General features: G+C 41.8%; 1 protein-coding gene across 3 annotated transcripts in view; it reads right to left on the reverse strand.

The window, feature by feature from the left end:
* Nucleotides 1-341: 341 nt before the first annotated feature.
* The window catches only part of LOC119973397 (glutamine-rich protein 1-like), a 46,223-nt gene continuing 25,232 nt past the window's right edge, over nt 342-21,332 (reverse strand). For all 3 annotated transcript variants that reach the window (XM_038811437.1, XM_038811438.1, XM_038811436.1), the window contains exons 3-9: nt 13,558-13,729; nt 12,281-12,435; nt 12,021-12,135; nt 6,284-6,392; nt 5,868-6,019; nt 2,566-2,656; nt 342-1,541 (exon numbers count right to left, since the gene is read on the reverse strand). In XM_038811437.1, the coding sequence (XP_038667365.1) occupies nt 1,352-1,541; nt 2,566-2,656; nt 5,868-6,019; nt 6,284-6,392; nt 12,021-12,135; nt 12,281-12,435; nt 13,558-13,729 (984 nt within the window). In that variant the 3' untranslated portion in view covers nt 342-1,351. The remainder of the gene's footprint in view (nt 1,542-2,565; nt 2,657-5,867; nt 6,020-6,283; nt 6,393-12,020; nt 12,136-12,280; nt 12,436-13,557; nt 13,730-21,332) is intronic.

Genomic DNA, 21,332 nt, shown 5'->3' on the forward strand with positions numbered 1-21,332 from the left:
GAAGCAATTGGCTTATGCAAAATTCCACATGGAAGTAATAAGAGTCAGCATAGGATTGTGGCAAAAATAAGTTCTTAATAGTTTGGGAATTGGTGTGACATGTTCCTAATGAGTTTTTGATGGGTGGTTCAATTATAACCATCTGCAATCAGATGGACTTGCCATTTGAATCAAGAGTGCAAGACAACTAGAAGGGAAAAATGCATGATTTGGATAAGCTTTAGCCAAACTGATTTCAGTTAGTTATTTGTGCTTTTTCAAACTTAATGATTGGCACATGTTTATATTAATTTGGGAGAACTTGATTTCAAAAGAAAACTACGCACAAAACAAACCAATGGTGCATTTTACTTTCATAGGCAAAATTTATTGTTTCTACCTAGACCAATGAAATTAGTGAATGATTTGTATAAAAAAATTACAAAGATAACATGATATCCCTGGTATGCACTACATGAGTATAACAGTATTGATTTAATTTTAATCAGTGATTCAAAACAAATTAAAGTGAAAAAAATATATAATTGTCCCCATAAAAGTAAAAACCACCAAACCTAACTATTCAAAAAGCTTTCTAGTACACTATAGTTCATAAGAAATTATCCTGTGCCTGTCTAATACCAAGGCACAATATCACAGGTCCGTGAGGTAAAGTTGATCTGGTTTAAAACCTAAAGCCAACATTTCTTTTTAAACCCAATTTAATTTTTGTTCATGCAAATGCAATTTTTATATTTTATAAAGTTTCTTCTCAAAATCTGCAGTGGAATATCCACATTAGGCACAGAAGTACACCAGGTACATTACATACAAAAAAGACACTTGAAGAACATGTCAGTCTGCTCTGACGGTTCATGGAAGCATCTGTAATAAAGGTAAAGACAGAACTGGAGTCTAGATTCAAACATGAAGTTAAGTTACACAATGATCACAATGATCTGTGTTGCCACAAATTGGAATGCACATAATTTATATTTAATGTCAAAGCTCCATTAAAGAATTTATCGATGAAGTAGCAAACTGTTTACTACCAACTGGAAGAAATAGTTTTTAAACTTTCCTCTTATTTACAGTTTGTTCAGTTAGACAGTTACATTTTTCTGTATAGTTTAAGGAAACAATAGAACTGGTCAGGCTTTCAGAACTGGAATACAAATCACCCACAAATTCACGGGGTTTAACAAATTAACATCCATATTCATAATACACAAGTCCTCAAGCACACCGTGCATGAACATCTTCTGAGGGAGCAGGAAGAGGCAAAGATGCTTCTCCTTCACAAAATGATCTTCCTATGACTTGTTATAGACCGGCAGTTTCCCCACCAGCAGCCTGCTTGGAGAACTTCTCACTAGAAGGGAGGGATCTGCGTAGTTACACAAGCTTCTTGAACCTCCCTTATCATAAGGATTCTGGTCAACATTTGTTCCATTGCCTCATTACTGACTGGCTGTGTTGAATACCAGATTGGGCTATTTGGCGCAACCACTGGTTCAGCATTCAAGTAGAAGGCATCATTACGCCCTTTAGCACTCTGTGGACTAAAAAAAAATCTATTACTTTAAGATATTCATAAGATTATACAGAAAAAGTCAATTAAGTAATTCCTAAGGTTTACAAACAAAGTCTAACAGTAACAATAATGACATAGAATTGCAAATTGTCTTGTAGAGTTGGGCAGTAAGATTTAATTCCATCAGACCATGTAGATGAAGCATTTTGTATTCTCCTGTCTGTTATTCACTGAATTTTGCATCAACATAAGACAAATAATACTGTGCAAAATGATCTAGTTTGTCGTGTGTGCATCTACAGTAGCTGAATCATATCTACACATTCAATGCCAATTAGCTTGCCTAATTCAACTGGATCATCTATTACTTATACAGGTTACATTTCTTCTCAACACCATTCACTCCTTAAAAGGTAGAAAAGTATAGCTTACACAAAAATACAGAATAATTAATAGTGAATGCTTGGATCACAACTGGGGTGTAAAAGAACCCTGCTTGATTTGTAAATGAGGAGGAGAGGAATTGGAGGATGGAACATCGCAGAATCTTTTCTCAGGTTCAGTAAAAACACATTAATAATGGGCTGAATGACCTCATCTAATTCTATACTTAACTGATTTTAAACGGCTCCACTAAAAATACCAGAGGCAAAAAAGTCAAACTTGCAAATTACTTGAGGACAAATGAGATCTCTAATCAACCGAAGGGGTCGTTTAAAAAAAATGCAACTTATTGGCGGTGTACAATCAAAGTAGAGCAAAGCAGGTAACGTGCATTTAGTGTGGGTGTGATCCACCTGGATATTTTGTATCGTGCATTCTCTGGTCTTTTACCGTGAGAAGATGCTTTCATAGCATAACAAAAATGTCACTTAAAACAGTCAACTTGAGACACATCTGCATGACTTATTCCATGAACAATCTAAGTTTAATGTTATGGTGCCTGGATGAAAATAAAACCTTTGCAATGAGACAATAAGCAAAGCAACATGAACAGAGAACTGTGTAATGCAATATCACAATTATTGGAAAATGGACAGAAGGAATCTTACCATTTAAAGAGGTAGAAGTCATAGAGCTTTATGGGACACCTTAAAGGATTCTCTGAATTTTCAAGTTGTTCAACATACATATCTTCTGTGACTAAAATGAAAAAATCCATTACATCCATCTAATAATGTGCAACAATAATTGTACTTGAGCTTTAAAATAAACAGCAATGACAGGCTTCAAAACAAAAAGCAGTTTAAAAACAAATCTCAATGAATTTGTGCAGTCTCTTCAAAGGTGCTACTTCCAGCTCTAGGACTTGAATCCAAATCCATTCCATCCATGACAAGAAGCTTGCTCTTACAAGGGTATGAGTTCAAATTATTTTATGTAGTCATGAGTTTACAGCAGGGCAGGCAAGAGGCCAAGGTAAAAGGTAGTCAAAAGCTGCACTTTCACGGCATACAACAAAGATGTTTAATGCAATGATCTCCCAAAGTCACAGTGGCCTGGATTTTTGCCACAGCAGGGAACCTCTCTACTGGGACAAACATGGCAGAGGTTCCCAAAAATCACAAGTCCTGCCCCCAAATGTTGCACTTCACATTTTTTTGTGCGGGCATTTGAGGCAACTGGCCAGTTAAATCATCAGCTGCCTCCACTCGAGTCGAGTAAGTCCAGGAGTGAAAAACCCAAAGTGTGCAGAGTAGACCTGGTAAAGTGTCTGAACTTGGAGCATTTCTTTGGGCTAGCCAGAGTACAACTTTAGGAGAAGTCCCATTTGGATACGGTCGCAGGACACCTTTGGGGGACTGTCAGGTGCCTTTTGGGGTGGGATGGTGACTTTTGGAAAACTAAAAGTAGGCATGAATGCATGTAAAAAGTGGACTAACTGTCAAGTTCATTGGAAGCATTAACAAATCTGTGGAAATCGCCTAAAGGACTAAGTCTACGTGTCAAGAAGAAAGATCAAAAACTTTGTCAATGGGAACTGACTTGGCCTTTAACTCTTTGAGAAAAATTATCTAGAGTGTTGAAAAAACAATTGCTTACTATTTCTCTTTGTGTGTTGACTAAGCCGGAGGTTTCCATTACTGGATTAGTGCTGTTTTTGAATCATAGAATTTACAGTGCAGAAAAAGGCCATTCAGCCCTTACAAAGAGCACCCAACTGAAGCCCATGTATCTACCCTATCCCTGTAACCCCCACTTAACATTTTTGTACACTAAGGGCAATTTAGCATGGACACTCCACCTAACCCACGCATCTTTGGACTGTGGGAGGAAACCGAAGCACCCGGAGGAAACCCATGCAGAGACGGGGAAAACGTGCAGACTCCGCACAGAGAGTGAACCAGCCAGGAATCGAATCTGGGACCTTGGAGCTGTGAAGCAACTGTCCTATGCTGTTTGACGGACTTTTTAACCATCCATTATTACAGCAAGGTGGCTCTCATTTCATTGTTCGATTGACAACTATAAGTGGTTATAGACTCTTTGAAATGAGAATATGAATTACAGTGCTTGCTGTTATAAGGGAGTGTGCACGGAAATGAAATGTTTGAAAGAACGGAAATATATGGGTTTTTAATGAATGTTCTTTTTTTCCAAGTCTGCAATAGGTACATAGAACTTTATTTTATCTCTGCATAGGCCCAGAGAGCTTCCTATGATGGATGCTGGGTGAGTTGGCATAATAGGTGTAAGGACAAAGGATGTTGGTGGGCATGGATTGACATGAGTACTAAGTTGGCATAAGGGTTATAAAGGGCCATGGAGAAAGCGTACTATGTAGACATAGAGGGCATGTAGGGTTAAAGGACGTACTGCATGACATGAGATGACATGGGAAGTGTATGTGGAAGGGGGGGCACAACGACAATGAAGGCTGAAGCAATGTTTCATTTTTTTTTATTTTGGACACAGAGCCAAGCCTTTCACCCAGCCCACCTACACAGCTGGCATCCTACTCGCTACTTAGAGTCACCTGCCCTGACTGCCAATAAAGTTCTCCCCCACTTCTCCCTTTTCCTGTCCCCATCTCCCCTTTATTATAAATATAGTAAGATTTACATTTATGTAGCATCTTCCATGGGCACAGACATCCCAAAGTATTTAAGTGTAGTCACAGTTGTAATGTAGTTGCTCTTTACCCCCACTAGATTTTCCTCAAACCCAGTAGTGGTCGCTGCTCTTAGAATTTGGAAACAGTTTAGGCAGCATTTTAAGCTCCTTTCCCAGTCTTCACTTGCCCCTATTTGTAACAATCACCTGTTTCTACCTTCTACATTTAAATTGTGGGAAGGGAAGGGTTTGGAGTGTTTTGGGGACTGTTCGTGGAGGGGAGGTTTGCCAGTTTTAAGGAGTTAGTTGATAAATTCCTGTTGCCCAACTCCAGCCTTTTTCAGTATTTTCAAATTTGCGACCTCTCACAGAAGGCTTTTCCTTCCTTTCCTTTGGTGCCACCTTCTTCGTTGATGAAGGGGATTCTGTACTTAGCATGGCTTTGCAGGGAGAGGTCTATTTTGGAAGTACATGACTATATTCTCTCATCATATTCTGTTCCAGTAAGCGGTTTGAGGGCAGAGTTTAAATGTGAATTGGGCCCTCGTCTTACTGGTGAAATTTAGAGCGAGGCCCTTCACAGGTCATGTGCCCGGTTGAGCCTAATTCAGTTTAAGGAGTTACACTGGACCCACTTGACTAGGGCATGGATGAGTGGTTTTTTCCCCCAAATGTTGAGGATAAGTGTGACTGCTGTTCTCTTGGCCCGGCTAGCCACTGGTATATGTTCTGGTTCTGTCCCAAACTTGTAGGCGTCTGGGCTTCATTCTTTAATACCATATTGGAGATACTCCATGTGAATTTAGACCTGTCCGATGGTGGCCATATACGAGTTGTCAGATTCTCCAGTGATTCAGTCTGGGGTAGAGGCAGACATTGTCGCCTTTGCCTCACTGATAGCCTGGAGGTGAATATTACTTGGTTGGAGGTCTCCCACTCTGCCCAGTGTCTCTGCTTGATTGGGTGGCTGTGTTATTCCTACACTTGGAGAAAGTCTCATTCACCATCAGAGTGTCAGTGGAGAGGTTCCACCCAAGATGGCAGCCATTTATTTCCTTTTTTCCGGAATTAGTCACCGTCAGATTTTAGGGGGTTTAGGTTAATTTTCATATTTAAGTTAATTATGTCTTTTTTTTAAAAAACTTTTGTATTTGCTTGTGATTGTTCTGCATTCTGTTCTGGTTTATGTTGATTATGATGAAAATAAATTCTAATAAACATACTTTTAAAAGAACAATTATAATGTAGGAAGCAGCGGTCAAATTGTGCGCAAAACAACAAGTTCTTTAAAACATAGTACCTTTCTGTCCAGCTTGAAGTTGTCCATATAATCGTAAATATCGTATACTAGAGCACTTATCCTTTGAATTGCCTGGATTCTTCTTCATCTGTTTTAATACTTTGGAGAAAGCTAACTTAGAGTGTTGTTCAACTGTTTTCAGCATAAAATACCTGCAAAAACATTTCACCATCAAAGTTTAAGCATGTATCTCACTGAACTAAAAACATGTTTCTTTCAAATTTACTCCCCAGTTAAATGGTCTGTTGAATTATTCCATATTAAGGCGCTAATAGAAAATTTCTTTGCTTATTTTCTTCGACAATAAAACTGAAATTTTTACAATATATTCTAGTTCACCAAATGCACAAGTTAATTATTCCTCATTAAACCTTAAATGAGTATTTTCAGATTAATAATACAATAGCAAGCCATACTTGGTGTTGAAATACATCAGTGTGTACAAAAGAGTAGCTGGAGAGTGCGCTCCCAGTTGCTTACAATCCCATAGCATCTCCTCAGTAATACGGCTAGGAATGACATAACCTGTTTTTAAAAAAAGGAGAGGTTTCAAACAAACTTTTCACAATTTAGAAAACATTTAGTGGTTATTGCTAAAAACAAAATGCATGCTTAGTTTCCTTAATACATTAAACGGTTTTGTAGAATTGCACATACAAACTCTATGAAGGAGTAAATGTTACAATCCTACTGTATCCCAATTGACTGAAACAAATTTGATGTAGAAACCCAAGATTTTGTTAGCTAATTAGTGACATGTAAAGATCGATGTCCCACAGTGGAGAGAAAAGTATCCCGAGCTGATGCTATTTGTGCGGACACTCACCCTCGGCCCCTTATACAGTAGCTTTATCCAATCCACAAATCGTGATCCAATCCCAAACCGCGCCAGAACTGCCATCAAGTACCCCCATTGAAATGCTTTCTCGGTGTCCAACCACCTGTTTCCTTCCCCTCCGCCAGTGCCATAACGACGTTCAATACCCTCCTAATGCTCTAAAAGAGCTGGCTCCCTCTCACAAAACCCGTCTGATCATCACCTATCACCTTCGGGAGACACTCCTCCAGCCTACCTGCCAATACCTTTGCGTCCACGTTTAAAAGTGATATGTGCCTCTACGACCCACACTCCTCCGGATCCTTACCTTTTTTAAGCAACAGGGAAATCAATGCCTACTCATGGGGAGGGAAGGCGGCCAGAGTTAGAAAGGTGCTACTACAGAGAGGAAGGAAGGTCTTCCGAAGGTGATTTATTATTACTGGGCAACGAATGTGGAGACGGTACAGAGCTGGGTCAGAGGGGTTGATTCCCAGTGGGTCAGAATGGAAGAGGGTTTGTGTAGGGGTCGTGATTGAAGGCGCTAGCAACAGCACTTCTCCCGACGGCCCCGGGGAAATACTCAGGGAGTCGGGTAGTAATAGCATTGTTGAGAATTTGGAGGCAGTTTCGCCAACACTTCGGGTTGGGGGCAGGGTCAAGGGAAATGCTGATTCGGGAGAACCATAGATTTGAGCCAGGGAAGTGGGATGGAAATTTTCCGAGATGGGAGGAGAAAGGAATTAGGACACTAAAAGATTTGTTTCTTGGGGGTCGGTTTGCAGGATTGAAGGAGCTGGGAGCGAAGTATGGGCTGGAGGAGGAGGAAATATTTAGATACATGCAGGTGCTAGAATTTGCCAGGAAGGAGATACAGAGCTTCCCGGTAGAGCCGGCCTCCACTTTGCTGGAGGAGGTGCTGACGACAGGTGGACAGGAGAAGGGGGCAATGTCAGTGGTTTACAGGGCTAGTTTGGAAGAGGAGAAGGCACCGCTGGAAGGGATCAAGGCAAAGTGGGACAAAGTTGGGAGAGGGTATGGAGGGGGGGGGGGGGGGTTCTGGTGTGAGGCGCTCCGGAGGATGAACGCCTCCACCTCCTGCACGAGGTTAAGGCTGATACAGCTGAAGGTCATATATAGAACACACCTCACAAGGGCAAGGATGAGCCGACTCTTTGAGGGAGGTAGAAGATGTGTGTGAATGTTGCGGGGGGGGGGGGGGGGGGGGAGGCGCAAACCACGTTCATTTGTTTTGGTCCTGTCCAAAGATAAAGGATTACTGGAAGGAGGTTTTTAGGGTAATCTCTAAAGTGGTGCACGTGAAACTGGACCCGGGCCCTCGGGAGGCCATATACGGGGTGTCGGACCAGCCGGGGTTGGAAACGGGTGCGGAGGCAGATGTTGAAGCCTTTGCCTCGTTGATCGCCCAAAGGCGGATCCTGTTGGGATGGAGATCAACGTCTCCACCCTGTACCCTGGCATGGCGGGCGGACCTGCTGGAATTCTTAACTCTTGAGAAGGTTAAGTTTGAACTGAGGGGAAGGATGGAGTGGTTCAATTGGTGTTATTCATTATGCACTTTGAAGAATTGGATTACATCGAACATTAGGAAGGTTGGGGGAGGGGGACTGTGTGGGTTAATGGTGACTGGGTGATTCCGGATTCCTTTTTGGTATTTGTTTATATAAACATGCAGGCTGCTGTTTGGTGGGAGGATGGGATTGTTGTTGATATGGGGATTGACATTGTACTCAGATTTTATAGAACATACAGTGCAGAAGGAGGCCATTCAGCCCATCGAGTCTGCACTGACCCACTTAAGCCCTCACTTCCACCCTATCCCAATAACCCCTCCTAAACGTTTTGTATACTAAGGGCAATTTATCATGGCCAATCCACCTAACCTGCACATCTTTGGACTGTGGGAGGAAACCCGAGCACCCGGAGGAAACCCACGCAAACACGGGGAGAACGTGCAGACTCCGCACAGACAGTGACCCAGCGGAGAATCGAACCTGGGACCCTGGCGCTGTGAAGCCACAATGCTATCCACTGTGCTACCGTGCTGCCCAGTATTCGTTATTGTTTATCATTGGTGGGTTTAAATTTGGGAGAAAACGTGAAAAAGGAGAATAAAAATATATATATTTTTTTAAAGGATCGATGTCCTTAAGCTAAGTTATAATCGTTAAGAGCGAAAACTAATATGTAAAGGCCAAATCTCATTTACATCTTATATACTATAATTTTGACATGCTGAACATAGAGTGTTGACAAATACTTCCAAGGCAGACTGGCATGTTGGTTTTCAGTAAACACTAAAGTAAAATTCTTGGAACAGTTACATAACCCACTTGGATCTGTTTACTTTAAATTGTACAATGGCTGAAACGCTTCTATATATACACACATTTGCTCAGTGAAGCTTCAAATCAGGAGCGTTCAAATTGTTTCAATTAAGGAAATCCCCACTGTTCACATCTGCTTACCACTAATGGGATGTTTTCAGATTATTTTGCCCAGCAATAAAAAAAACATTGTCATTCAGCAGGACCTATATAGTCACTGTCCCTGGCAATGCATCAATCAATCTCGGAAAAAGCATTTTCTAATTCGTGATTTTTTAAAAAATTGATGTACAAAAGAGACAGCCAATTTGGGCTAAGTTACTGCTGAAGTTATTGTTTGTACCCATCAGAAAGATGAAAAAAGACAGTATTGTAATCCACTGAATCATTCAGTATATAATGAAAAATATCTTCTCTCCACCAGTTTTCTCCCAATAGCCTGCCTCTTCTAAAGGCAGCAACTCAACAACAACTTACATCTATATAACACCACATGCAAGCACTTGGGAGAAGCATATTTTTGGGGGGGGGGGGGGGGGGGGAATTATTGAATCAAAGACATTAAGAGGATAACAAAAAGCTTGTCCAAAGAAGGTTTGAAGGATGGTCTTAAAGTTGGAAAAGAGGCTATTCTACAGCTTAGAACCTAGACTCGAACAATAGTGTGGCCTCCAATGAGGCGGCATAGGGAATAGTGAATGCGCGGTAGACCAAAGTAGGAGAAAGCATATTTGCTGACAAGGTTGTAGGAGGTTACAGAGATAGAGATGGCGATTTAAAATTTGAGGCTTTAATGAACCATAAGCGTGGTAGCAGATTATTAAGTACAGGCATGATGGGTGGACAGACTTGATGCTCAATCAAGAATATATGGAGGAAACAGCAGGTTGTCCTGGACTGTCGTTCAGCAAGCAAAGCTGGCAACGATGAGGACAGTGGAGGGGTCGAGAGATAGTGGTGAGGTTGAACTGGGTGGTGTTAGCATCACCCGACATCATAGTTTCGGATGATGTCACTGAGGGGTAGTGTGTAGATCAGTTGAAAATATGTCTGGACCTCCAGAGATAACTGTGCAGGGCACAAAGCAACTGCAAGATATTCTCAAGATTGGTTAGCTACAAGTGGAACCAGGCACGGTCCAACTCAACTGTTCAATGGAGGAGAGACATTGAAGAACAATGGTGCGACCATTCGTGTCAAATGATCCAGACAAGCCATGATGAAGAGGAATGGTGCACCCTGGTTAGTTACAGAGAATGTGCTTAGTGACTGGATGAGGGCTGTTTCAGTGCTGCAGCAGAGGTGGAAACCTGACTGGAGAAGTTCAAATATACAGCAGCTAGAAAGATGGGCATGGATTTGGGAGCGGACAACGGACAACATAATGATAGAGATTAGAGATTAAAGTAACAGGTGCAAGGACAAAGTTCTGCGGTTGAAAGGGGAGGTGGTGGAAAAGAACAGTAAAGACTGAGAACCATTTAAAATTTCAACTAAAAATACGAGGAATGGACGTTGGGCTTCATAGCAAGAGGATTTGAGTAAACAAATATGGGTGTTTCACTGAAATTGCAGAGAGAATTGATGATCCACTCCTGGAGTATTGTGCGCAGTTTTGGTGTCCTTATCTGAGGAAGGATGTTTTTGCTATGGAAGAATTGCGGCGATGGTTCATCAGCCTGATTCCTAAGATGGCGGAACTGTCATGAGGAGAGACTAAGTTGGTTAGGTTTATGTTAATTAGAGTTTAGAAGAGTAAGAGGGGATCTCGTAGAAACTTCTAACAGGATTAGACAGGGTAGGTTGAGAAAGAACATTCCTGTCAGTAGGGAGTCCTAACCTAGGGTCATAGTTTGATGATATGGGGTAAACCTTTTAGGATGGAGATGAGGAACAATCACTTTACCCTGAGAGTGGTGAATCTGTGGAATTCACTACCACAAAAAACAGTCAAGGCCAAAACGTTGTGTAATTTCAAGAAGGAGTTAGATAGTTCTTGGGACTAAAGGGATATGGAGGGGGGAGGCTGGATCAGGGTATTGAACTTGATGATTAGCCATGATGATAATGAATTATAAAAACTTTAAAAACAAACTTTTAATAAGAATTTCATATTATATGATGTATTATTACATGTTGATCTTTAATACAAAAATTATATACTGAATGTTACTTCGCTGGTTTATTGCTGTTTTATTTTTGCTAGCTGGGGTCATGTTAATTCTCAAAATAAATATTTACCAATATATTCTTTCATGGGTCGCTGGCATTGCCCTTGAGAAGGTGCCAGTGAATTAAAATGAGATCACACTGGAGAAATAGTTTGAGAATCACTTCCATATTCTTTTCTTCACTTCACATACATGCAATACAGCATGGTCATGTCCTGTTGTTAGTATGGATTTCATCCTATATTACATGCACTGACTAAACCGAATGCTGAAATGCTCAGGTCACTTTGGTGATTTGATACAAATGCATTGGTCCATAGTCGTGCGGCACTAGGAGATTAAACAGAGGGAAAACAAACATTTCTGCCCACCTGAAGTCTAATAATTCTACCCATTTGAAATATCCTAGAAGCATTTGCATTACAGATCATAAAAAGTGATATTATTACATTGTTCCTAGTCCTTGAAGGTTTTCAGACCTTTCTGCCTGCAGTCACTCTCATCTCTGGTAAAGAACAAGGTTTTTACGAGGAAGGTAGAGAGGTGGAACAAGGCGAGATACTCCAAGAAGATGATGACAGATGAGTTGGGGGTATAGACCAAGGTGTGGTGTGGTGAATTCTCATTCTAGAATAGTCATACAGATGCCAAACTCAACATTGTGAGCCAAGACATCCATATCAGGTCTAAAGTTTAACGGTGACAACCTTGAAATTATTGAACATTGACATTACAACAAACTCTGAGGATGCATTTCCAGCCCCATAACCTCAAAAGTAAACACCACTGTTATGGATAGAAATAAATTATAACTCACCAAGCGGGCTTATTTTAGGATGCCATTCTTTCAGCACTTCATGTAATCTTTCAGTAAATTTGGAATAGTAGAGGTCTGCAAAAATATTATCTATTCTTCCATTTTCAAACATATACTGTAAAACATATGAAACAAAGAAAAAAAGTGAATAAATTGTCCTCATCCAGCAACAAAATTCCATTCATTTAATTACAGAAACATGGCAGTGTGAGCATGTATATGTTCCTCCACCAACCAAAAGGAAAGAATGCGAAGACTACCTTCTGAATACAAAGAAAGAAATAATACAGCAAGTCTGCTTCATAGGGGGAACCATCTGAATATCTTGCTTCTTTGGTCATCAAACAAAGTCCATAATTGAGTTCTACTAATGTTGCACAAAGAGCATCTTCTCTAAATTTCATTGGCTGTCGTCCTAGCATTTAAAAAGAAAAGAAAGCCTATTAAAGTAACCAAAAGAAAACTCAGCATTTCATTCATTCATCCACAATAGCTCATGTTTTGAATTTTTGAGCCAATATTGAGTGAGAAATGGGAATATAAAACAGTTGCAGAAGATTTCAGGCAGGGTGAATATACAAAGTATAATTGTCAAAAATCTTACGATTCAAGAGATTCTCCAGTTTTCATAAATATCACAATTTTAATAAATATTTACAATTTTTCTTTAATTGTTTTGAAAACGTGAACAAGAGTACTGATGACATCAAGGATTCTGGCTTGGCGAAGTCACAGAGGCTGATGGTGCAAAAGATGAAGTTGATAATCAAAAAGATGACCCAGAAACTCAATGTTGAGTTTGCCCCTGCTGCCACGAAAGTTTTAACTGTCAGCTTTAGGATAGAAATATTTACCTAATAGTCAACTTCAAATTCATAAAGCAGTTTCATAAAATTGCTAAAAGCTCAGAACTACATAAATTATTCTACAACTAGCCAATCTACTGCACTGTTGTTACACAATTAGTGTAAAGAAAATGCATTTTTAGGAAAAACACTTGAATTAGAGTTTGTCGTGTAGGTTTTTCTATAAATTTAACACAAAAACAAAGGAACACTAAGACGACACCCCCCCCCCCAACCTTAACACCAGCTGTGTTAAAAGTTCAAGTCTATACTGTTCAGTCAGTATTCTTGGAGCTGTCCATTTACACTGACCTTCAGATGGGTAAGATCAATCAATTCTATACAAATAACTGTTTTATGAAACATTTTTATTATTGAAAACTAAAAATTCACATGGCAGAATATTAGGTATTTGTGAGTAGCTGCTTTGTTTGTAATTTCCTTTGTTTAAATAATTAAAGTGTTCCACGAATATTGCAAGTTAAATCGCTACCTCCAGCACCAATCTTTCATTTAACCTCTAAATCCTTTTTCCAGTTGGGTTTTTTCTACAAATGAAACAGCTTTATAATCTAATGGTTTAATTTATGCTGATAAACAAAGATTTCTAAAAAGTGATAAAGGGCAATATGCAAAAGAAGCAAATTATCCTCCAGTTATAAAATGTTTAAAGATAGAAAATAAATCATTACTTCCTGGCAAAGGTGGTTTATTTTCAGCTTCTTTCATTATTTCTGCATTCTTAACTTGAGCCCAATTCTGCCAGACACTGGCTCCTTCTTCTGGCTTCAGAGACTCGGGAAGCATTAAATCAGCCTGCACCTCAATTTGCTGTTCCGCTGAATGTGTCTGCATAGCTTGGACCTACAAGAAAAAAACTCCACAATATTTGTGCAAGTACATGATATACAATTCCACAAATGTATTTTCTTGGGCATTTGGTAGATTCAACTTTGATTGTTCCTGAATAGTAAATCACTTATTTCAAAAGGCTTCCTCACATTTAAAATAGGTAAAGCTTTTATACAATTCGAAGATGACATCACTGTTCCCCAAATAGTGGAAGGGAGATAGAAGGGCAAATGTGCAAAAACAATAGGGCAGTGATAGTTGGAAGCTTCAACAACCTGAACGTCAACTGGGATACCGTAGTATGAAGGGCACAACATTATTGAACTACATTCAGGAGACTTTTTTTACCCAGTACATAAAAGCCCAATGAGAGGGGGCACAACTCTAGATTTAGTCTTCGGAAAAAGAGCTGGGCAAGTGGATGAAACAGGAGTGGGGACCATTTTGTTGATTATGACCATAATAGTTAGATTTAGCATCGTCATGGAAAAGGACACAGATAGAACAGGAGTTAAAGTTCAAAATTGGGGGAAGACAAATTTTACAAAGCAGAGATGAACTGGCAAAAGTGGACTGCATGAGGAAGTGAACAAACGAATATGATGGACAGTAGGACCCTGAGGGTAATGAGTTCACAGACAGAGAACAAAGGGATGAGCACAGCATGGCTAGGAAGGGGGAGGGGAGCTTTGCCTCGTGGAGAGAATAGTGAAAAGGATGCTGGGTAACAAGAGGCCAGGATTGGGAAAATGCAAAGTGAGCCAATCAGGATATATGGCCAGGTCAGGAGGTGTGTAAAATGGCCAATGGGAAGTTTGTATGCGAATCTTGATGTAATTTGAAGTATATCTCCAGTGTTCCTTTGTCCTGAGGTTCTCTTTATTCTTGGCTCTCAGAAGCCAGTGTGTGTGTCCTGAGGTCCTATGGATTGAGCCAGCCTTGCAAGTTAGTTATTATTAAATGATATGATACCTGCAAATCCATCTCAGATTTTATTGAGTCCAGACCGCCCACAAAGAATCAGGAATATAATGCATACTGCTACTAGAAGGAAAAACAGTGTCAAATCAGTGGGAATCTACAGCCACATTGTCCCTACAAAGAAAAAAAAAAGTAGTGCTGTCAAATCTAGAGCACTCGGGTTATCCAGAAGCAGAAAAGGAAAGCTTGTGACAGTCACAAAAAGCCAAATACTGTAGAAAGCTTAGAGAAGGAGAGAAAGTATGGGGTGAGGTAAAAAAGGAAATTAGGAAAGCAAAGAGAGAATATGAAAAAATATTGGCCAGTAAAATAAGAGAAAACCAAAACGTTTTACCAGTGTATGAAGAGCAAGAGGATAACTAAGGAAAGGGTAGGGCCTAACAGAGATGTAAATGGTAACTTGAATTGATGCTGAAGATGTGGACAGGGTTCACCATGAGTACTTTGTCTCTGTCTTCACTAGGGAGGGGGGTGATGCAGACATTCTAGTTAAATATACGAGTAGAGTGAAATATTGTATACAAAAGCATAACGAGAGAGCAAGTACTGGAGGAATTGACATCCTTAAAGATGAATAAATCACCTGGGCCAGATGGACAGTACCTCACGGTGTTAAGGAAGCCAGGCAGGAAAAACCAGATGCTCTGAGGCTCATTTTCCAATACTCACTAGGTATTGACGAGATACCAGAGGATTGGAGGTCTGCCAACATTGTACCATTGTTTAAAAACTGTGCAAGGGATCAGCCAGTAAAATTATAGGTTGGACAGCCTGATTACGGAGGTGGGAAAATTATTTGAATCAATTTTTTAAAAAATATTTTTCTTCTGTTTTTACCATTTTACACATGAAACTAAACAATGTGAAACATAAAGAACAACCACACCCCCCCCCCCCCAACCAATACCCCAATAACTCAAAGAAACCACCCCCCACCCCCAAACATCCCCCCTCCCCTTAGCAGCTGATGGTAACCAACTCTTTAAAGTGTAGGATAAACAGACGCCATTCCCTTGTGGAAGCCCTCCATTGTCCCCCTTAAAGCAAACTTAACTATACAGGAACTTCATCAATCCCCCAGCCACAACTGAGGCACAGAGCAGGACCCACCTGCGAGCAATCAGCAAGGCAAAAGCTAAAACATCTGTTCCCACTCCCATCTACAGTTCCAGCAAATCCGACACCAGAAATATGGCCCCGAGGGGACTGGGCTCCAAATCCACGTGCAGGATCGCCGACGTAGTGCGTTGAAAAACAACCTCCAATACTTCTCCAACTTAGGGCAGGACCAGAACATATGCACATGTTTGGCAGTAAAGCAGACAGACAGCCCAGCTCCGCTCATACTCTGACATCACTGCAGCTATTTGATAAACACACATTTCTTAAAGGTACACCCACTATAGGTATTTGATAAACACCCATTTCTTAAAGGTACATCCACTACAGCTATTTGATAAATACCCATTTCTTAAAGGTACTCTCACATGACAATTTCTATCACCCCCATTCGTCCCACCCCCGAAATCTAGCATCCAGTCTCGCTAGTTCAAACACATAATTCTCTCAAACTGGCATCAACTTCGATCCCACCCCTAATTTAAAATGCTGCCGAAATTGCTTCCATATCTTCAGCTTCCGTTTGCCCTGAATATTTCCCTGGGGCAAACGGAAGCAGCGCCGTTGTCAGCGCCCACAATCGCAACCTCGACAAGAGTTTGCCTCCACCCGGACCCACATTGCCTCTGGCTCCCTACCCCACCCCTGCACCTCTCGGCAGTCACTGCCCCATTAGTAATACAACAGATTTGGTAGAGCCAAACCCCCTGATTGTCGCTCTCTCTGAAGCACTGCATTCCGAATCCTCGCCACCTTATCTGCCCAGACAAACGACAAAATCAACTGTTCCACCCCCCGTAAAAAAATGCCTTTTGATTTTCTAGTTAAATATACGAGTAGTGTGAAATATTGTATACATCTTACAGAATTCCACCAGGGCTGGGAATTCCACTGGCAAACACGGGAATATTTTTTGTTAACAATTAAGGGGCAATTTAGCATGGCCAATCCACCTACCCTGCACATCTTTGGGTTGTGGGGATGAGATCCATGCAGACAGGGAGAATGTGCAAACTACACACGGGCAGTGACCTAGAGCCGGAATCAATCCCGGGTCCTCGGCGCTGTGAGGCAACAGTGCTAACCACTGCAGCACTGTGCTGCCCTAAAACAGGAATAAAAGAAAAATTGTGGCAAGATATTCATCGTTACCACCTGCACATGGCCTGCCAATGATAGGGTGAGGCTCCCCCATTTCAACAAATCTGCATTGACACGATCCACCAGGTTTGTAAAATTCAATTTATGGAGCCGGGCCCAATCTTGTGCCACCTGTACCAAATGCCTGAAGTGATTAGTCTCCACACGGAATGGGTAATCGCCCCCACCGCCCCCCCCAAGCCAGCTCCCACCCCCGAAGAAACTAAAAAGGATTTGCTCTTTTCCAAATCCTGTTTATATTCCAAAAAGCACCAAACTAAAGGAAATGAATGAAAATGAAATGAAAAAATGAAAATGAAAATCGCTATTGTCACAAGTAGGCTTCAAATGAAGTTACTGTGAAAAGCCCCAACTCTCCACATTCTGGCACTTGTTCGGGGAGGCTGGTACGGCAAAACCTCTTGAGCATCCCCATTATTACCCCCACCATGGAACCCCAGTTAGAAATATACAACAAAAGGTTGTCGGCATACAGGGACACCTTATGCTCCACCTTCCCCCATCCACATGATCCCCCCCCTCCACTTATCCGAACACCTCAGCACAATAGCCAAGGGCTCTATCGCCAGCGCAAACAAGAGGGGAGACATGGAACATCCCTATGCAGCTGAAAATACCGAGTTCACGTCATTCGTACAAACACTCGCTTTTGGTTCCTTATACAACACTTTGACCCATGCCACAAACTTAGGCCCAATCCCAAACCCAAACCACTCCAACACCGCAAACAAATAACTCCATTCTACTTGATCAAACCCCTTCTCCGTCTCCAGCGCAGCTACCGCCTCCAGTTTTCCCCCTTCTGATGGGGAGAACACCACGTTTAATAAGTGCCATAAATTCGAAGTGCTTACCCTTTACAAACCCCATCTGATCCTCCACAATCGCCTGCGGAAGACACTCTTCCAACCTAAGCACCAACACCTTGGCAAGAATTCTGGCATCCACATTTGGCAAGAACATTGGCAGATACGATCCACACTCCACTGGGACCTTATCCTTTTTTAACAACAGCAAAATAGATGCCTATCCCATCATCTCCGGGAGCGTTCCCTTAGCCACCACATCCTCAAACATCTCCACCAACAGCAGCGCCACCATATCCAAAAACATCTTACAGAATTCCACCAGGGCTGGGAATTCCACTGGCAACCCATTCAGCCTCAGTGCTTTCCATGTTTGCATCTTTTCTATCGCCATCCAAACCGCCTCAATCCCCACTGGCTCCACCAACCCTGCCCTCTCCTACTTTAGGACGCTCTAGACCCGCCCCCCGGCCTGCACAACATTTTATAAAACTCCTCAATGCAATGTTCACCTGCTCCGCAACCACCAACAAATCCCCTCGCCCCATCCGGGACCATGAACAATCTCTTGTGAGACCGCCTGCCAGCAGAGCTGTCCTGCCAATAAGCAACTGGCCTTCTCCCCGTTTTCGTATACTACCTCCTTTGTCCGCCTCAACTGACATACCACTTTCCCTGTAGACAAATGGTCAAACCGCACCTGCAATTGCTTTCTACTGACTAAAAGCTCTGGAGTGGGATCTTCTGCATACTTCCCATCAACTCTCCAAGATTTCATCTACCAGCCGCTGCCACTCCTCTCGTCTCCCTATCCATCTGCGCCTTATACGAGATGATCTCGCCCCTTACCACCACCATTTACACCTCCAAACCACTGAGCCCCACATAACCATCAATCACCCTTCCAATCCTTGCACAAAAACTCTGATCCACAAGCAGCCCCACATCCAACCTCCACGCCGGCCACTGTTCTTAAGAACCACATCCACCAAAGGCGGAGCATGATCGTAAATGACAGTCATAGAATATTCCACTTTCCTCACCCCCGATCTACCCATAATAAAGAAATCAATCTTTGCATACACATTATGCACCAGCAAAAAAAAAGGAATACTCTCTATCCCTGGATGTAAGAACCAACATGGGTCCATCCATCTCCTTCATACATACCATGCCCCCCCCCCCCCAACAAGGGATCAACAGCACGGGTTAGACCGATCCATCTTCGGATGCAACACTTATTTAATTCCCCACCTAAAATCAACTGATGTGTGTCCAGACAGTATGGCTGCCAACATCCTCTTCACAAATCGTACATCATCCTGCAGCATACACACTAGCTAACACCACCAACCTCCCCTCCAACGCACCGGTTACTATAACGTATCTGTCCCCCTGATCCATCACCACCTTCTCCATCTAAAACCCAACTCTCTTCCCCACTAGTATAGCTACCCCCCCCCCCCGGCCCTGCTATCAGAGCCAGAGTAGAACACCTGACTCGGCCAATCATTCTGAAGCCTAACCTGGCCCTTCACCCTCAAGTCGGCTTCCTGCTGTTCCTGCAACAGTACCAAATCAGTTCTCAAGCTCTTCAAATATGAGAAAACTCTTGTCCACTTCACCAACCTCCACACATTCCACGTTACCATTCGGACTGGGGGTCTCATTCCCCCGTCTAGTAGTCATGACTACCACCCCCAGCCCCATCCGACCTTCGCCGTTAATGCCAGCCCACCATCTTGCCAGCTCCACCATGACTATAAACAAATACCACTGCCTTCCCACCTCAACTCGCAATTCTGCTTGGCGTGAACTACTTAGTGGGTCAGCAGCAACAGAGTCCAGGGTATTTTTTACCAGAAAAGGCTAGAAACCTCTGTGGCTAAACAGGGCAGAGATGTGTAAAGTACAGAAGCCTCCTTGCATTTTACGTTTGTGTTTGTGGATGGGGTGCCAATCAAGTGAGCTGCTTTGACCAGGATAGTGTTCACCTTCTGGATTGTTGTAGTAGCTGAGCTCATTCAGGCAAGTGGAGAGAATTCCATCACGCTCGTGAATTATGGATGAGGGACATGCTTTGGGGAGTCAAAAGCGAAATTACTCACCACAGGATTCCTAGCCTCTGATTTTCTATTGCAGCCACAGTATTTATATTGTTGGTCCAGTTCAGTTTCTGGTCAATGGTAACCTCCAGTGGGGAGATTCAACGATGGTAATGCCACTGAATGTCCATGGGGCAATGGTTAGATTCTCTCATGGGAGAGGATCATTACCTGGCACTTGTGTGGTGTGAACATTACTTTCCACTTGTCAGCCCAAGCCTGGATCTTGTCCAGGTCCTGCTGCATTTGGACATGGACTACTTCAGTATTTCAGAAGTCGCAAATGGTGCTGAACATTGAAAAATGAAAATGAAAATCGCTTATTGTCACGAGTAGGCTTCAATGAAGTTACTGTGAAAAGCCCCTAGTCGCCACATTCCGGCGCCTGTCCGGGGAGGCTGGTACAGGAATTGTATGGCCATTGATGATGCAGCTGAAGGTGGTTGGATCAAGTTAGCATTACACAGTGATTGTGGCATGATGGTTCCACTAGGCGTACAATGGTCAATATATGCTGGACACTGCAATAGTTTACTGAGGTGAAGTTACGGCAGAATTTCTGTGTAAAATCACCAGATAAGCTAATATAGATTGACTGCTCGTCATGATTCTCGGTGATGCATAAAATTATAGGTTCTTAGCTTCACCTCGGCCTGACATATTTTAAGTAGTGATAATAAGAAATAGTAACATACTTCATCCCTATATATTCAATCTCTAACATAGTTGCGTAATTTTCAACCACATTTCAAAAAGCCCCTTTTGTTTTTTAAAAACATCATCGTTGAGTTAAGGCTGTGATAGACATAATTGTGATCTCTGAGGGGGTTAAGAGTTAAGAGTGGGTGTGAATGTAAAGTTGAGGCCCACCATCAGCCATGAGCATATTGAATGGCGGAGCGGTCTCAAGTGACGGTATGATCTACACTTGCTCCAATTTCATTGTTCTTAACACTTGATTAAAGTAGACCAGAAATGCAATAAGACAGAAATGCAACTTCTGCTTGCCCAACTCTCAAAAACAAATTTTCTATGGCAATTACTGAGGTTATATCATGAAGTTTATGTTGCAAGAGAGCACTCATCATGTAGATCCTGTTCACCCTCGCCTTCAATCTTCTCTCTCCACTGCAGTGATCCTGATCTATTTAAATTAATACCACAATGGGCACTGCTCTTCTGAACTTTCTTCAACACCTTCAAATAAGTGTCCAAAAATACTTAATCCTCAAAGTAGATAAGTACCTCTAACTCCAATTTATTCTTTTTCAAGCCTTCATACTGTGGGAATCACACTTTAAATGGGTAAATTGAGTATCACTTGTGTTACGAATATTTAAAACATGGTTCACTTTAATATTTTAATGGTAAAGGTAATGTTCAGTTCTGGGAAGATTATTGTTGTGAAGGCAAGGCAACTAAAAGGCTGGGTTCTAGAGATTA

Source organism: Scyliorhinus canicula, chromosome 11 (assembly GCF_902713615.1).
Source record: "Scyliorhinus canicula chromosome 11, sScyCan1.1, whole genome shotgun sequence".
Classification (NCBI taxonomy): domain Eukaryota; kingdom Metazoa; phylum Chordata; class Chondrichthyes; order Carcharhiniformes; family Scyliorhinidae; genus Scyliorhinus; species Scyliorhinus canicula.